The following is a 14,863-nucleotide window of genomic DNA, read 5'->3' as shown; positions in this document are numbered from 1 at the left end:
TTGGCTCCCTCTGATCCCCTCCGAAGCTGATCTGAGACTGGAATGTCTCCTGGGACGTGATTCCCTCTAGCCCGAGGGGAGCTGCGTTAATAAAACCCAGCGTGAGCTGTGGAGGCGATGGGGGAGGAGGCAGGCAGGGCTGGGGAGATGAGGCTTTTATGAACAAGTCGCAAGGCTGCTGGAATTGTCCCGTCCTGTCCTCTCCCTCTCCCTGTCCCTGGAGTCGAGCTGTGGAATTCAGGGTTGGGTCGAGGCTTTTCTTCACGCACGTTTCTGCTCAGAGCAGCCAAGCCCCTCCGCTCCCTCTCCCCCCTCCTCAGCTGCTGAACTCCCTTCCCTGGGGCAGTCCCGCTCCCCCAGCTCCTCTCGGCACAGCTCCGGGACCCTCCTGCCCCTCCAGGTTGCTCTGGCATCGTCCCCTGGGGCGGCAGGGCTGAGGTGTCTGTCCCGGGATGTGCAGGCCGGCTTGGCAAGGCAGGGCCAGCAGCAGCAAGGACAGAGCTCCCCACACCTCGGCAGGATGGGAGGCTGCACTCATGGGCTGCTTGGTGTTGGGTGAGCAGAACCAGCCAGACACGGGGCTCTGGCTGAATAAAGCCAAGGCAGTGGGGATGTGAGCCAGGGGGGAAAAAAGACAGGAGAGCGAGAAAATTGGGCCCAGAGGAGATACCCATGAAGAGAGAGCACAGAAATGTGGGTTTTGTTGGTGTGAACGCACTCCTGGCTCCCTCTGGGATGCAAAGTGCCTCTCCAGCAGTGACTTTGCACAGCAGTGATGCCATTCCTGCCATTCCACACTGCCCTGTGTGACACACACTGCACTGCCACTGGCAAATGTCACTGGAATAAATTGGTGGGATGGTGGCAGAGATCAGTTCCCAAAGTGTTTCCTCACTTTCTCTTGAGCTGCAATTGCTGAACTCTGAGACTGAATTGTCACAAACTCCCTGTGGCAGCCTCAGATCCAGGGGAGCACATAGAGACCCCTCTGAAGAAGCATCTGGAAAGAGCACCAGGACAGGTTGCACAAGGCTGGGAATGAACCCAGCACAGCACCCACAGTGCCCAGCCTTTCCAGAGAGCTCAGGGGTTTGTTCAGATCACTGAATTTTCAAAAGGTCAGGCTGCTTCTACAGAGGATGTTTGCAGTGTTCCTGTGGAGGAGCCCATGGATGATTCTGGCAGAGATGCCAACTGAAGGAAAAGCATTTCAGCAGAAATCATGAGAAATCAGAGCACACAACCAGACTGCCCTGTGCATTTCCAGGGTTATTGATTTCCATGTGAAAAGGAGATACCACTGGCTTTTTTTACAGGAAGGAGAAGATGGGATCTGATATTTAGTTTCTGTCTGAGAAATTTCTGTTGGAAGCTGATGGCTGGGGAGCCTCAGTAGGACAGGGAAAGCAATGTGGTGACTAAAACTCATGAAACATTTTGGAGAGCTGGGACAAAAGACCCCAAATCACAGGTGTCTGTGCCCTGCTGTGTAGAGGCTGCAGAGCCCACAAGATCTCCTGGGGTGCCATATGAGCTGTGTCCTTGCTTGGGCAGGGGGACAGGTGGGGAGGCAGTCACTGCAACATCCTGGTTCAAAGCAGCAGCTGCTCCTGGGTTGGTGCTAAGAGCGTCCTGAAGGTGATGGGCCTCACACACAGAGCCATCCTCGAGCTGGTGGCTGGTCCTGTGTTGTTTCACTAAAGGGAAACTCCATCAGTGCCCTCCAGAATTGTGGGGAACCACGGGGAAGCTCCTGGAGATGTTTGCTGTCTGTCTGTCTGTCTGTCTGCAGGGAGAGGGGAACCAGACTGGCCAGGGAGCAGCTGTGCAGGAGCAGGAGGGAAGGGCCTCTGGCAGACCTTTGGGTGAGCAGGAGATGCTCAGCCCTGGGCCTGGCACTGAAGGTGAGGCAGGGAGCCTGAAGGGCTGTGAGACCCTCCAGGGCTCACTCAGCACTGACATCTCCTGCAAGGGCTGTGAGCTCTCTGCTCTGGGCTCCCTGACAGATCCCAGCCAGAGGGGAGGCAGCAAAGGTCACAGCCCCACTGCTCAGATTCCCCAGACATGCACCAAAACCTGGGCTGGCTTTTCACCTCAGGACTCAGGCTTGCTGCCTTGTCCTGTGTACAGCAGGTGAATTCACAGCAATTGTCCTCGTGATCTGAGGAGACACCTGATGTGTTCTGGAATTTCTTGACTTCTCTGACAGAAGAATTTGGGAACCCAAAAGCCCCTCTTTCAGTTACAATGAATGACATCAGCCTTCAGCTGGGATGAGAACACGACTCCAGGAGCACAAGCCCCACTTCTGGATGGGAGAGTGCAAAGGAAATGGAACTTCCAAGATGCAGCTGCCACAAGGAGATTTGGAAAATTGTCTCTCTGCTGCCCTTCCTTTCCCCACCAGGGGCTGAGGGCATCCACCTTTGGTACCTTCCTCCACCAGAGACGGTTCAAGTGGCACAGGCAAAGGCAGGGCTGTGCCTGCACCTCCCAGGAGCCACGGGCAGGGCTGAGAGAAGCTTCTTCTGATGGGGAAAAGCTCTCCGTGTAACTCAGCTGTGCCTGGGGCTCAAACAGAAAACACTCCTGGCCTGAATGGACTCGGGTCCAGAAGAGCCTTCAGACCAAAAGTGGGCTAGCATGAACGAGTTAAAATCCTTTCCTTTGCTTGGTGAAATTTATTGAAAACTACATCGTTCATCTGTTGAAACTTCACAGCTGTTGAGATTGCCCTGGGGGCAAACCACATCCAAGAAATGGCATGTAGATCCTGGAGCACGGGACTTGAAAGCTGAAACGGGCTCTGGGCGCTGCCTCCCTCCCCTCGCAGCCCCGTCGGGCCATCTGCAGCTCCTCCAGTCACACACCGCGGCTTTTCCTCCTCCCATCGCTCACCTCCCTCCCGCAGCACGGGCACTCTGTGCCGGGCATTGCATCTTGGCTGAAGAGCAGCGGGGCAAGGATGCAGACAGGAGGATGGGGTGTGGGGAGTGGCACCCGGGTGACCCAGGGCTGTGTGCCACCGGGGAACATCACCTGCCTGTGACACTGCTCCTTTGTTATCCCTGGGGGAGCGGTGGTGAGGCTGGCCCCTAGGAAATGTGCCATTTGCTCATGAAAAGTCCGTGAGTTCTGTTTAGTGAGAGCAACTTGCCCGGTGTTTTTTTTTGTTTTTTAGATTATTATCTGTTGGATGCAACTCTACTTGCTAAAAACTGTATAGGATAAAAAGATAGTTCTTGCATATTTCCTTCTGACCTGAGTGCTCTGCTGTGTGAAGCTGGGGACTGAAATCAGCCACTTGGCACAAGCAAATTAGGACTAGCTAGAGCTCGAAGAACAAAATAAAAGAAGGACGTGAGAAACCCCCTGACTGCATACACTCAGTCACAAATGATTCACGGAGTAATTTTGAGCGGCAAACACATTGCTAAGAACTGCAGGGTTCACTTCTGTCTCTTTGGGGGGTTGTCCACAAACAAAAATATTGGCGAATCCATCAGACGCTTTCTCCTGCTTTGAATAGTTTGCCCAGCTCCCCGAGCAATCATGCCGTGCAATTTGCTGCTAACCTAAATAACTGCAGCCCGGGTAGAGCCGGGGCAGTGCCCGGATCTGCCCCTGCACGCTCCGACGAGGGCTCTCCGAGCCAGCCCGCATCTCGGGAGGCTCCGGCGGCTGCCCCGGGCGGCGCGGACGGGCCGGGCTGTGCCGCAGCTCGGCTCGGCTCCCGCAGGGTGTGCGACACCGGGGGTGTCCCCGTGCCCTGAGCACACCCTGCGAAGGCAGCCTGGCACAGCCGGCCCGCGGCGGGGGCAGACAGGCGGCAGACGCGGGGAGGGAGGCCGGCGCTGCATTCCTTACCTGTGAAACAAGCCCTGAGAGCCAAAGGCTTGGGGAATTCCTACATCCCTTTGTACCGCGTTTCAGCTGTGACAGAGAGAGGATTTAAGCGCGGCAGACTCCGGAGGGGGAGGTTGTAAGTTCCTTTTAGAGCAGTGGAGAGAAAGCAGTTGAAAAAACACAGACGTGCCTTTTACCAGCCTTGCCTTACCTGCTGCTGCTGCTAACAGAAGGGTGAACTGGGAGCCAGGGCACCAAGTTATTCAGAAATTACTGATTTGGAGTAAATCCTTCCAGATGTATTCAAGAATTAGTTACTGTCTTTTAGATTTATATGTCCCTAAATCCAGAGCAACCTTCAAGTGTAGGCAAGCCCTAACAGCTGAACTGTGTAAGGAGAGAGCCGGGGAAAAGAGAGAGAGGCAAAATAAAGCCACTTCATTGAATCAAAGGTCAAATTTAGGGTGGAAAATAGCGGAATGTGGAAGTTTGGCCAGTCAAACTGTGAAAATTGTTGCGAGGGTATTTGGATGTAAATGAGGCCCTCCTGCAGTGGTGGGACGGCTCCTCGGCAGGGAGAGCTGACACCGTCCCTGCGCCGCCGGTGCGAGGCCTCTGCGGCGGGGAGCGGGGGCTCGGCAGGGCGGAGCTGTGTACACACCGAATTATCTCATTAGTAAAGCCGGGGTAGCTGCTCTCATCAGCGCAGAGCCGGCCTCCCACGGCACAGAAAAACTTTGTGTCTAATTAACCAAATCAAAGGGTCCCCCAGACGCGGCTGAGAGGGGCGCGCTCAGCTTGAAGCCCGGGCTCCTTCAGCAAGTTCTTCTGTGCGTGCTGGAACTAATGAATGTTGATTTCTTACGGCCGCGGCTCTGGCACCCCCTGTGCCCCTGCGGGTCCGTCCTCTCCTCCCTCCAGCCCATGCCGAGCCCCCGGAGCTGCCAGGAGCGAGCAGGCAGGGCAGGAGCCCGGCTCAGCCGCAGAGCTGGGGCTCCTCACAGCCAGCGGCTCCCTGAGCTCACCCACCCCATCTCCCCTCCTGCCCTTTCTCTGTCCTGTCTCTCCCACCTCATGGCTCCTCGGGACGGGGCCACGCTCTTCCCTTCAAGGAAGGGAGCCCCACTTCCCCAGGAGCTGGGAAAAGGGAAAAGTGCAGGTGCTGCTGAGGCCGGGACTTTCCAGTCCCATTCCAGCTTTTCCAGCTGCTCGGCCCCTCTGCCGCTGGGAGAGGACAGGCAGGGTGTAAAATGCAGCAGCTCCCGGGGCAGGAGAGCCCCCCCGGGAGGGATTTGGGGGTGTTCCCCTGGCAGTGGTGTTTGTTTGAGAACGACCCTTTCCTTCCCCCAGGAGCTGCAGCTCCCCCTGCCCGCCCGGCTCCCGCGCCGAGGGGCGGCTTGCTTTACAAACGCTTTTCTCTTCCCCTCGTGCTGGAAATTTGACTCTACAAAAACACTTCCACAGCAGCTAATTGCCAGCCCTGCAGTGACTGAGCTCTCTAATTCCTGCCAGTCAATGAACCAGCCCAAAGAGCTGCTTTTCACAACTTGCTGAGTGTACGAATGCAGCCCTAGAGACACGACACAGCTGGGGTATTTTTTTTTTCCCCTGGACATCATCTGGATCCTTCTCAATTTTGGAAGTTTCTTTCTCTCCATTGGGCAGAAGGAACACCCAGAGATAGGGGTGGCAACAAAGCCCATTCCAGGGAGACACAGAGGAGTCCTGGACCCACAGAGGCCCTGGAGACAAGTGGGGGTGCCAGGGAAGAGATGATTGTCAGGAAATTGGTTTGGAGGTAAAGCTGGCGTCGTCCAGCCTGTCTCTTCACGATTTGAGGGCTCATCATCATCTTTTCATGGATTCCTACTGCCCAACAATGTCCACGCCTTGCAAAGTGTTCCTTGATCTCCTGGTTTGTATCCAGAGGGCTGCTGCAAAAATTGTTCTGCTGGTCAATGGTTTAGACCGCATCATTCCTCCCTTCCCTCCTCCCGGGCAGCCTCCTTTCCCCGCCCCAGCTGCGGAGCGCTCACATTCCCTCCTTACCCGCCTCTCCTGCACCGCGGCCGCCTTCATTGCCCATTGCAAGCCCCTTCACGCTCTGCCACACCCGGCAGGAGCACTCGGCAAAGCCCGGCACCGGAGCTCTGCCGGCTCCCGCCCTGCGCTCCCGGCGCCGCCGTCCCTGCGCTCCCGGGCCGAGCGCGGAGCGGGGGGATCGTTCTGCTCCCGCAGGCAGCGCAAGAGGAAACGGCCTCGAGCCGTGCCGGGAATGTTTGCCTCGGACAGCAGGGACAGACTGGAGGGCTGTCACCTTCCAACCCCGCTGAGCCAGGGCGGCGCTGGGGTCACCGGCCGGGGCTGCTCAGACACCGCGCGGTGCTGGGGACACCGGGCACTGCTGGCCCCGGCTCAGCGCCTGCACTCGGGGGGTGTCCCGGTGTTGGCGTGTCTCGGTGTTTCGGTGACCGATCCCGTGATCGATCCCGTCACCGGTTCCATGACTGATCTCGTGACCGCTTCTATTATTGATCCCGTGATCGATCCCTTGACTGGTTCCATGACCGATCCCGTGATCAATGCCCTGGCAGGTTCCGTGATCGATCCCTTGACTGGTTCCATGACCAATCCCGTGATCGATCCCTGACCGGTTCCAGGACCGATGCCTGACCGGTTCCATGATCGATCCCGTGATCGATCCCTGTCACCGGTTCCATGATCGATCCCTGACCCGTTCCATGATCGATCCCGTGATCGATTCCTGTCACCGGTTCCATGATCGATCCCGTGATCAATGCCCTCACCGGTTCCATGATCGATTCCTGTCACCGGTTCCATAATCGATCCCTGACCGGTTCCATGATCGATCCCCGTGATCAATGCCGTCACCGGTTCCATGATCGATCCTTGTCACCGGTTCCATGATCGATCCCCGTGATCAATGCCGTCACCGGTTCCATGATCGATTCCTGTCACCGGTTCCATAATCGATCCCCGTGATCAATGCCCTCACCGGTTCCATGATCGATCCCTGTCACCGGTTCCCGCTCCCGGGCCCGCACGGGTCTCGCGCGCCCTCTGCCGCCGGCGAACGGGAGGTGCGCAGGCGTGGCCTGGCTCCGGCCGCCGTTTGCGCGTGCGCGCTGCGTCACGTGGCGGCGCGGGCCGGCTAAAGGCGGGCGCGGGGCGGGGCGCGCGCACAGCCATGGCGCGCGGCAGCAGGAGCGTGTCCCGGCCCGCCGCGCACCCCGCGCCCGCCAGGTACCGCGACCCGGCCCGGCTCGGCTCGGCGGGCACACCGGGGCACGCCGCCCTGTGCCGCCCCTCATGACTCCCTTCTCTCCACAGCCCGGCCCCGGCCCCGGCGCCCGCGGCGCAGCCGGCGCAGCCCGGGCTGATGGCGCAGATGGCGAGCACGGCGGCCGGCGTGGCCGTGGGTTCCGCCGTGGGACACGTCGTGGGCAGCGCCATCACCGGCGTCTTCAGCGGCGGCTCCTCCGAGCCCGCCAAGGCGGCGGCGCCCGCCCAGGTGCGAGCGGAGCTGGGCCGTGCCCTTGGGCCGCCCTTGGGCGGGTTGGGGCGGCGGGAGAGGGGAGCGGGGGCGGGAGGGACGGACGGACGGACGGACGGGAGCGCGCTGGAACAGGCGGCGCTGCCCCCGGCCGGCCTGACCGGGCCCGTGGCCGCAGGAGCCCCGGGCCGTGCTGCAGCAGTCGCCGTACGGACCGTGCCACTATGAGATGAAGCAGTTCCTGGAGTGCGCCACCAACCAGCGAGACCTGACCCTGTGCGAGGGCTTCAACGAGGCTCTGAAGCAGTGCAAGTACAGCAACGGTGAGCGTGCCCTGCCCTGCAGGGGGGAGCTGCCGCCAGCACGGCCCCTCCCAGGGTTGGAAGGTGGCAGAAGCGATTTCTGGGGTTATGGTGCCCTTTGGGGCTTTAGTAGGAAGCAGTTCCATCTTTAGTCAGACAGGTGGTTGGAAAGGGAAGGGGAAATGATTGTGGCCATGTCTCTGTGAAGGCTGGGAGGCTCTAGACACCTTCTTAGAGGATCCACTCTTGCTGGCTGCTCTCCCTGGCTGACTCTGTAATTCCTGCTGCATTTGGTACAAGCTGCTGTCAGTAGTTAGGCCATGACCTGGTTACACTGGGTGAGAGAGCTTTAACTCCAGCTGCTGGAACGTGTTCCTAATGCTGACCTTCTGCTTTCTCCCTGTAGGTGTTTCTTCCCTCCTGTGAAGAATTTGTGCCCTCGTAGGGAAGAGGATCGTGGTGTAGAGCCCTGCTCTCCCCTGGGAGCAGCAGGACAGACAGGGAGTGAGCTGGAGGGAGCAGACTGACCAGCCCAGGAGTATTCTAGTGGTAATTCACTTCTGAACTAGTAGGGAAGGAAAGGAGTGGTTGGACCCAAAGCTCTTCAGTGTTCAGATAGCACTGTATTTATTACAGAGAAATAAAAGAATTTATTTGGACCTACCACCTGTGCACATTCTTTATTTAATTCTCAATCTAAAATCAAGCTACCAAAGCGTTAACATTGTCAGCCAAAGGACAAGGCACACGTGTGTACTTCCTGCAAGCAGGGGGTGCAGCCTAGCAAGGACTGGGCCTGTGTGACTTGGCACAAGGGGATCCAGACACTGGCTGCCCTCCAGGCACAGGAGAGGCTGCAGAGAGCTAAGCCAACACGTGTCCCACGGGATTTTCAGTGACAAATTACTTTTCTATAGATATCCTCTTCCTGAGTACCTGTCCTGCACTCAGAGCTGAGTGTGACCTGTCTGGCTGTGGGACTTGGGTGCAGTTGGCTGATGTGACTTGAGGCTTTAGCAGGTTATGCAATGTTCTCAAGGTCGCTGGCATCAGGTGAAGTTTTTGCTCTTCCAGTCACCTTGGCAGCACAGCCTCGTGATTGCTGCCCATGGACTGGCCTCCAGCAGGGACACCCTGTTCCTCACGTGTGTCTAAGAGGGAATTCTGAGGTTTCAGCTGGAGTTTTAGTGGCACAGCAGTGAAGCCAGAACACTTTCAGGTATTTAACTGATGCATTTTTCATGCCAGAATGAGTCTTTTAACCTTTTGATCTCTGGCTGCTGAATGAAGGACAAGTTCTCAGCCCCTTGCTGGCATCTGTGAGGAAATCCAAATCTTGGTGATAAATGCTGTTAGCAGATACTGGAGGCTGGTGCTAAAAGTCCTGCCCCTTCTAAATGTCACAGTCTTAAGTTCTTGGTGGAGATACCCTGTGCTGTGCCTGGCCTTTTCAGGGGTGCCTTGTGTTCTCTTTAGAGACAGCCAAGGGAAAAAGATGGCAGAGATAAAAAGCCCAAGTGCTTTGTGTGCTGAGCTGTCCTGTGAGAGCAGGGAGGAGCCACTCCAAAGCTGTTTGCCTCCCTTTAAGAAACAGGTGTATGAGACAGCTGGTGTGTTGCTCTGGGTGGAGAAGCTGTTAAGGAGCAGCAGCACCTGCAGCAGGTGTGTTCTGCCTTTGACCCATCCTGGCAGAGTGCTGCTTCTGCAGTTGTGGCTGGAGCAGCTTCTCCTGCCACTCTGGGAGTGCTGCAGTGGGAAGCAGGCCCAGCCAGGGACAGGAGTGCAGGGGGGTGGGAAGGAGGTGCAGGTTCTTGTCCCTGGGGATGCAGGCCATGCCAGGGGAGCACGAGCCCCCCTGAAGCAGGAGGATGGTGCCTGTGCCTGGCTGTGATGCTGGGTTTGTCAGGGTGCAGCTCTGGGGGGGGCAGGGGATCCCAGGGAAAGGGGCTCGGTACAGGGACTCTCGCTGTGCTGGAATAAGAACCTGGGCAGGTGCTGGGGTCCTGGTGCAGGCTGTGCTGCCTGCTGACCTGTGATGGGTCTGTTCCTCATTTAGGGGTGCTCTTGTGTTCCAGGCTCCTCTTGCTCTGTAAGGTGGTCCTGTTCCTGGCTCGGGTGCTGGTGTGAGGCTGAGCCCTCTGTAAGGAGCCCTTCTTCCTCTGCTCTGTTGTCTGAGTCTTTCCTGAGAGCTCCTGCAGCCGATCTGTGGAGTGACCATGCCCTTCCAGAGTTGTGTTTTCCTGCTGTGTTGGTCAGTTGCCCATTACATGTTGACCAGGGCACTGCCAACCATGAGACTACAGCCTGGGAGAGACACTGGAGGGTTTCCCCCCATTTGTTCCAAGGAGATGAGCCTCTTTGCCAGGGGGATGAGCTGGGCAGGGCTCTGCCTGGTGTGAGGTGTCACCCCTAACTGGGAGGGGTCCTGCACAACAGCCTTACTTGTCCCCTCCCTTGGTGCCTGAATGCACTCACTGCCCACAGGAGCCCTGAAGGAGCACAGGGATCAGAGGAGAATCCCACAGGTGCTGTACAAGGGCTGAGCTGGGAACAGGAGTCATGCCTGCACCCCTGACTCCTCTGTGGAGGTGAGGTGGGTGCCTGGCTCTTACCTGGGAGGTCAGGGTAGTGTTTCCCCAGGTCCTCTAGCAAGGATTCGTAGCAGATGGCTTCAGAGTTTTCTTCTCCTGGCAGCAGAATGGGAGAAATGGATTAGTCTCTCTCCTGGCTGTAAACTGAAGGCTTGTAATTGGGGTAGGTGGTTCTGCCCAGGAAAAGTTCCTTCTCCCCTGGAGCAGCCCTTGGACAAACAAAGGCTCAGCTCTAGCTGTTCATCTGAGCTGGATTCTTCCTCCTCAGAGCTTCTGGGTTGCTGAGCAGAGCCCTCCCCAGAGCTGCCCCCAGAGCAGACCCTGCCCAGGGCTGGCTGCACAGGAACTCACGGACAGCTCTGATGAGGATGTAGCGCTGCCTTCCCTGCAGGTATTTACTGGCATATTCAGATGCAGGATCTTCCACTTTGCTCAGGTTCATCAGGGTGCCCTTTTCATCCATAAGATCGATGCAGTCTGGTGAGAGACATGGTGAAGGAAGCCCAGGCTGCCCCTGAGGGGTTTAGAGGCATTTTCCTTGGCAAGTTACACTTAGAATCTGTTGAGATCTGGGGAGTGGGAGGTTTGCTGTCCCTTTCCCTGTGTTTTGGGATGTTCTGTGACTCCCATGTGGCAGTCCCTTGGTGACCACAGCCCAGAGCACTCCTACCTTCAGGTCTGCACTGACACTTCCACTTCAGGTGGCCTGTGAGGGTCCGGACGCAGCAGAGCAGGTTCACCATCTCCTGGCAGTTGGCTGCAAACAGGGAATGAGACCTGAGATAGGAGCGTGCTCACCCCAAACCCAGGGACCACATGGGCACAGCGGGTGGCTCAGAGGTGCCCACTGTGGCCAGCAAAGGCAGGACCCCCACGTGGCACCAGCAGGGCCTTGAGCAGCTGCATTGCAGCCATGGCTGCTGCTAGTGGGTACTAAGAGTGCCCCAAGGCAAGGGGAGAAGATGAGCACTTTCATTTGGGGAGAATGGTTGTGACTGATGAAGTGTCTCTGTCCTTCAACTTTGTTTCACCAAGCATAAGTAGGAAAAAGCAGGAAGTCCTGGTCCTTGCCAGTGCCCTCCTATGAGCTGGTCCCAGTCACAAGGGGAAGGAGCTGGAGATTGTGGCTGAGTCACCCGGGGATATTTTGGCCGTGAACTCTGACCGAGTTTGTCACAATTGAGAAATCCCCCAGGGCTGACACACGTCAGTAGTCAGAGCTGGGGATCCAATTCAAATAGCAGAGGGAGCAAAGGCTTAGGACTGTGTGTGTCTGATGGCTTCAGCCACGAGTGCCTGGGGTAAGGCCAAGGCTATCAGCCAGCTGGGTAAGGTCAGGATAGGGGCTGCTCATTCCTCCCCACAAATGCCTCCTCTCTGACACTGGGAGCCAGGATTTAGCCAGGGAACCCTTCCCACACAGCCCAGAACAGAGGAGCTCTGCTAGCAGCTGGCACTTCTGCCCCATGGCTCTTCTGGTTGTGTCTAGATAAGCAGGGTCCCCTCCGGTGCTTTCCCAGAGCTGCCATGCTGGGAACTCCTCCTCACCTCCAGCCTCCCTCCCTGTGCTTAGCTCAGCTCTGCTGGCGTGGTTTCCCTCCATGATTTGGAGTGTGGGGGTAATAGAGCTCCCTTTTTGAAAAGCAGTGAGGTGCGGGATGCTGCTCTCCTGCCTGTTCCCTCAGCACTGGGCATTGTCCCTCCCTGTGTCCCTCCCTGCCCCTCGTGGGGGTGACAAGGGTGGCCCAGGTGCCCGGCTACCCCCACCTACCTCCGAATCTCACCGTGGCGAACATGGTGCTGCCGGGTCGCTCCCCGCAGGCAGCGCTGGGAGCTGCTGCAGCGCCCCCGGCACAGAGGCTCCGTCCCCACCGACGCTGTTGTGGTTTCAGTAGCCAGATTGCCCAGCAACAGTGAATGCAGATTCTCCAGCGTCCTGCGGGGGGAGAGGGGAGCAGAGCAAGAGCTGAGCTAACTAAACAGCAGCCTGTGGGAAGGCTGCCTGCTCCATGTGGTCCCAGATGCTCTGAATTTCCAACTTTTTGTAGCCTCGTGCTGTTTCCCACCCCCCCCCTCCAATTTGTCCTGTAGCTCATCTGGGTTGTGGTGGTGCCACATCTGTTCACCCTCCTCCTAACTGAGCCCAGCACTGCTGCAAGGCCAGCCTGGTCTGCCGTGTGACATGGCTGGATGCCACTGGAAAATCCCCCTGAGGATCCCCCTGGAGCAGGGGGCACTGGGGTTTTGCAGCCCCATGGTGGACATGGTCATGTGCTGCCTGCATCTTCTGTTTGGTGCCCAGATGTTGCTGAGCAAGTGTCCCTGCAGTCAGGGCCCTGTAGCATCATCCCCTTTTCCTGTGGAAAACATAGATGAAATCGTGTCCTTGGGCTGCTCAGCAGATGGGGAGGCTGGAATGGTGGGAAGCAGTAACAACACTGATGTGCTGCATTATCCAGTGCTCACTGCCCTGAGGACAAACTCCCTTTCTCTGGAATGCCCCTCTTTGCATGGAGAGGTGATTTCTCTCTGTCTTGCCAGGTTTCATTTCACAGTCAGCCTAATCCATGGACTTGACCTGCTCAGAGCTTGGGACAAGGTGTGTGTGTATCACACTCCTCCCCTAGATGTGTGCAGGGGAACTCGTGTTCATCTTGCCACCACTTTGCAGAGTGTGGGGGAGCTGTACCTGCAGGGTGCTCATACCTGCAAGAGCTCATCAAACACAAACTGCTGATAGCTGCAGGGACAAACATGCAAACGTCTTTGGCTTGGGGCCTCTGTGGGTGCTGCAGAGGGAGGGAGTGGCTGTCCCCGGGTGCTGATGAGGTGGCACCGGCAGGGGCTGAGCCTGCCTGTGGAGGGCAGGAGGCGCCCAGTGGCTCTGGCACATGGGAAGAGCCCGCTGCCCTCACTGCTGGGGACAGCCTGGGCTGGTGGCCATGTGACACAGTGTCACAGGCAGGAGTGGCTTCACGCCCGCTGAGCTGGTGGCCGTTGCTGTGACAGTCTGCTGTCCTTCCGCAGCAGCTGTGCTGCAGCCAGCCCTGCCCTGGCTCCCTGGGGACACGCTCCTCCCCGCTGGCCTCAGCAGCCACCCACCCACCAGGGCTGCCCGTGGCTGCTGCTCCTGAGGTGGCCCTGGCCAAGAGGCAGCACCCTCAGCACACCTCAGCTCCCAGCCCCTGCTGCAAGTTATGCCATGATCCTGCCCAGTCATTCCTGTCACCGTGATGGAGCTGCATGAAGGCAGCAGCAGCTTTTCTTCTGTTGCTTCTGTGATGGGACACTTCCCTTCTCCCCGGTGGCCCCCAGCCTGCTGCCTCCCCAGGGCATCCTTGGCACGGTGAGGCTCAGGCTCCTGGCCTCCTGCAGGCCTGGCAGCAGAGGGCCTGAGTGTGGGACTGCAGGGAAACCTCTCTGCTCCTCCCATCAGCCAAGAGAGATGGTCAGCAATGCCACCCCAGTGCCCAGGGCGTGGGGTGAGCTGTGGGTGTGCTGGTGCAGCTGAAGGAAATGGTCTGGGGTGAGGTGGGTGGCTTTCACCCCCTCCCTGAAGCCCAGCTGCAGCAGAGCGAGCAGCCCCGGGGAGCAGAGTCCCTGAGCCCCCCGTCTCATTTACATACACCCCGCCAGTGGGCACGGCACAGCACCCGGGCTTTGTGCAGCACCCCAGGGCTGCTCTGAAACAGCCTCCCTTCCTCTGCCTCCTGCCATGGCCCTGGGATTCACAGTCCTGCTCCTGCTGGGGATGCTGGGCACAGGTAAGAGTGGGAGTCAGCTCTTCCTGGGGCACTGCAAGGTGGAGGGCAGGCCTGGGCTGTCCAAGGGGGGTTGGTTTGAGTAGGGCAGCTTGGTTTGAGTTGGTTTGCTTGTGATGCAATGAGCAGGGTGGTTGTTGGGTAATGTTCTGTGGACATTTTGGGGCAGAGGGTGATGAGGAACACGGCTCAGCCCATCACTAACTGCATCCCCGGTGCGTGCAGCTGCCAGGGCTCAGCCCGTGCTGAGCCAGCCGCCCTCCGTGTTCGTGCAGCCCGGGCAGAGCGCTCGGCTCTCCTGCACCCTGAGCCCGCAGTACAACATCAGCCACTTCGGCATCTCCTGGTACCAGCAGCGCCCGGGGCACTCCCTCACGTACCTGCTCTATTACAACTCCGAGCGAGACAAGCACAGGCCCGCCAAGACTCCCGACCGCTTCTCGGCCACCAAAGACCTGGCCAGCAACGCCTGCATCCTCACCATCGCAGCCGCCTGCCAGGACGACAACGGCACCTATTACTGCGCCCTATCACCCGCCCTCAGGTGGCTCTAGAGACCCACCCGAAGCTTTCTCTGCTTCCCTTGGCCACCTCTGCCAGCAGGGAGAGCGGCACTCCTGGGAGGGATGGGAAAAATCCATCTTTGCACGCTTGAGCAGGCCCGGCAGCGCTGCCTCGTGTGGGAAGTGCAGTAACTCCTCTTTGTCCCCAAGCGTCCCTCACGGGGCATCAGACAGCCGGGCACGGCCTCGGAGCGGGAGGGTGAGGGGCTCAGCAGCGGCCTGGCTGTCCTGGGCTCTTCCAGCATCCGGCACGAGGCGGCCTTCACCCGGCTGGGGCTTCCGCAGA

General features: G+C 58.4%; 3 protein-coding genes across 4 annotated transcripts; 2 read left to right on the top strand and 1 right to left on the bottom strand.

Annotated features, from left to right (window-relative positions):
* Positions 1 to 7,036: 7,036 nt before the first annotated feature.
* CHCHD10 (coiled-coil-helix-coiled-coil-helix domain containing 10) lies at positions 7,037 to 8,326 on the top strand. Its single transcript, XM_084217314.1, has 4 exons — positions 7,037 to 7,110; positions 7,198 to 7,378; positions 7,539 to 7,683; positions 8,069 to 8,326. Exons 1-4 carry the CDS (start codon positions 7,055 to 7,057, stop codon positions 8,086 to 8,088), a joined length of 402 nt encoding a protein of 133 aa, XP_084073440.1. The 5' UTR covers positions 7,037 to 7,054; the 3' UTR covers positions 8,089 to 8,326.
* An 83-nt stretch (positions 8,327 to 8,409) lies between these two features.
* LOC311160487 (uncharacterized protein C22orf15) lies at positions 8,410 to 12,147 on the bottom strand. Of its 2 annotated transcripts, XM_084217313.1 has the most exons (6): positions 12,025 to 12,147; positions 10,924 to 11,010; positions 10,605 to 10,730; positions 10,275 to 10,349; positions 9,693 to 9,865; positions 8,410 to 8,979 (listed from the first exon to the last, which is right to left on the bottom strand). In XM_084217313.1, exons 1-5 carry the CDS (start codon positions 12,047 to 12,049, stop codon positions 9,711 to 9,713), a joined length of 468 nt encoding a protein of 155 aa, XP_084073439.1. In that variant the 5' UTR covers positions 12,050 to 12,147; the 3' UTR covers positions 8,410 to 8,979; positions 9,693 to 9,710. The 2 variants fall into 2 exon arrangements, with proteins under 2 accessions (XP_084073439.1, XP_084073438.1); XM_084217312.1 differs by having other exon boundaries at positions 8,410 to 9,865.
* Positions 12,148 to 13,968: 1,821 nt separating this feature from the next.
* Positions 13,969 to 14,568, top strand: VPREB3 (V-set pre-B cell surrogate light chain 3; the record flags this gene model as incomplete). Its single annotated transcript, XM_084217335.1, has 2 exons — positions 13,969 to 14,017; positions 14,240 to 14,568. The coding sequence occupies 2 exons, from the start codon at positions 13,969 to 13,971 to the stop codon at positions 14,566 to 14,568; spliced, it is 378 nt and encodes a 125-aa protein (XP_084073461.1).
* Positions 14,569 to 14,863: the final 295 nt, after the last annotated feature.

This window comes from Fringilla coelebs, assembly GCF_963513975.1.
Source record: "Fringilla coelebs genome assembly, chromosome: 17".
Classification (NCBI taxonomy): Eukaryota; Metazoa; Chordata; class Aves; order Passeriformes; family Fringillidae; genus Fringilla; species Fringilla coelebs.
This window is presented reverse-complemented; position numbering and strand designations above follow the sequence as displayed.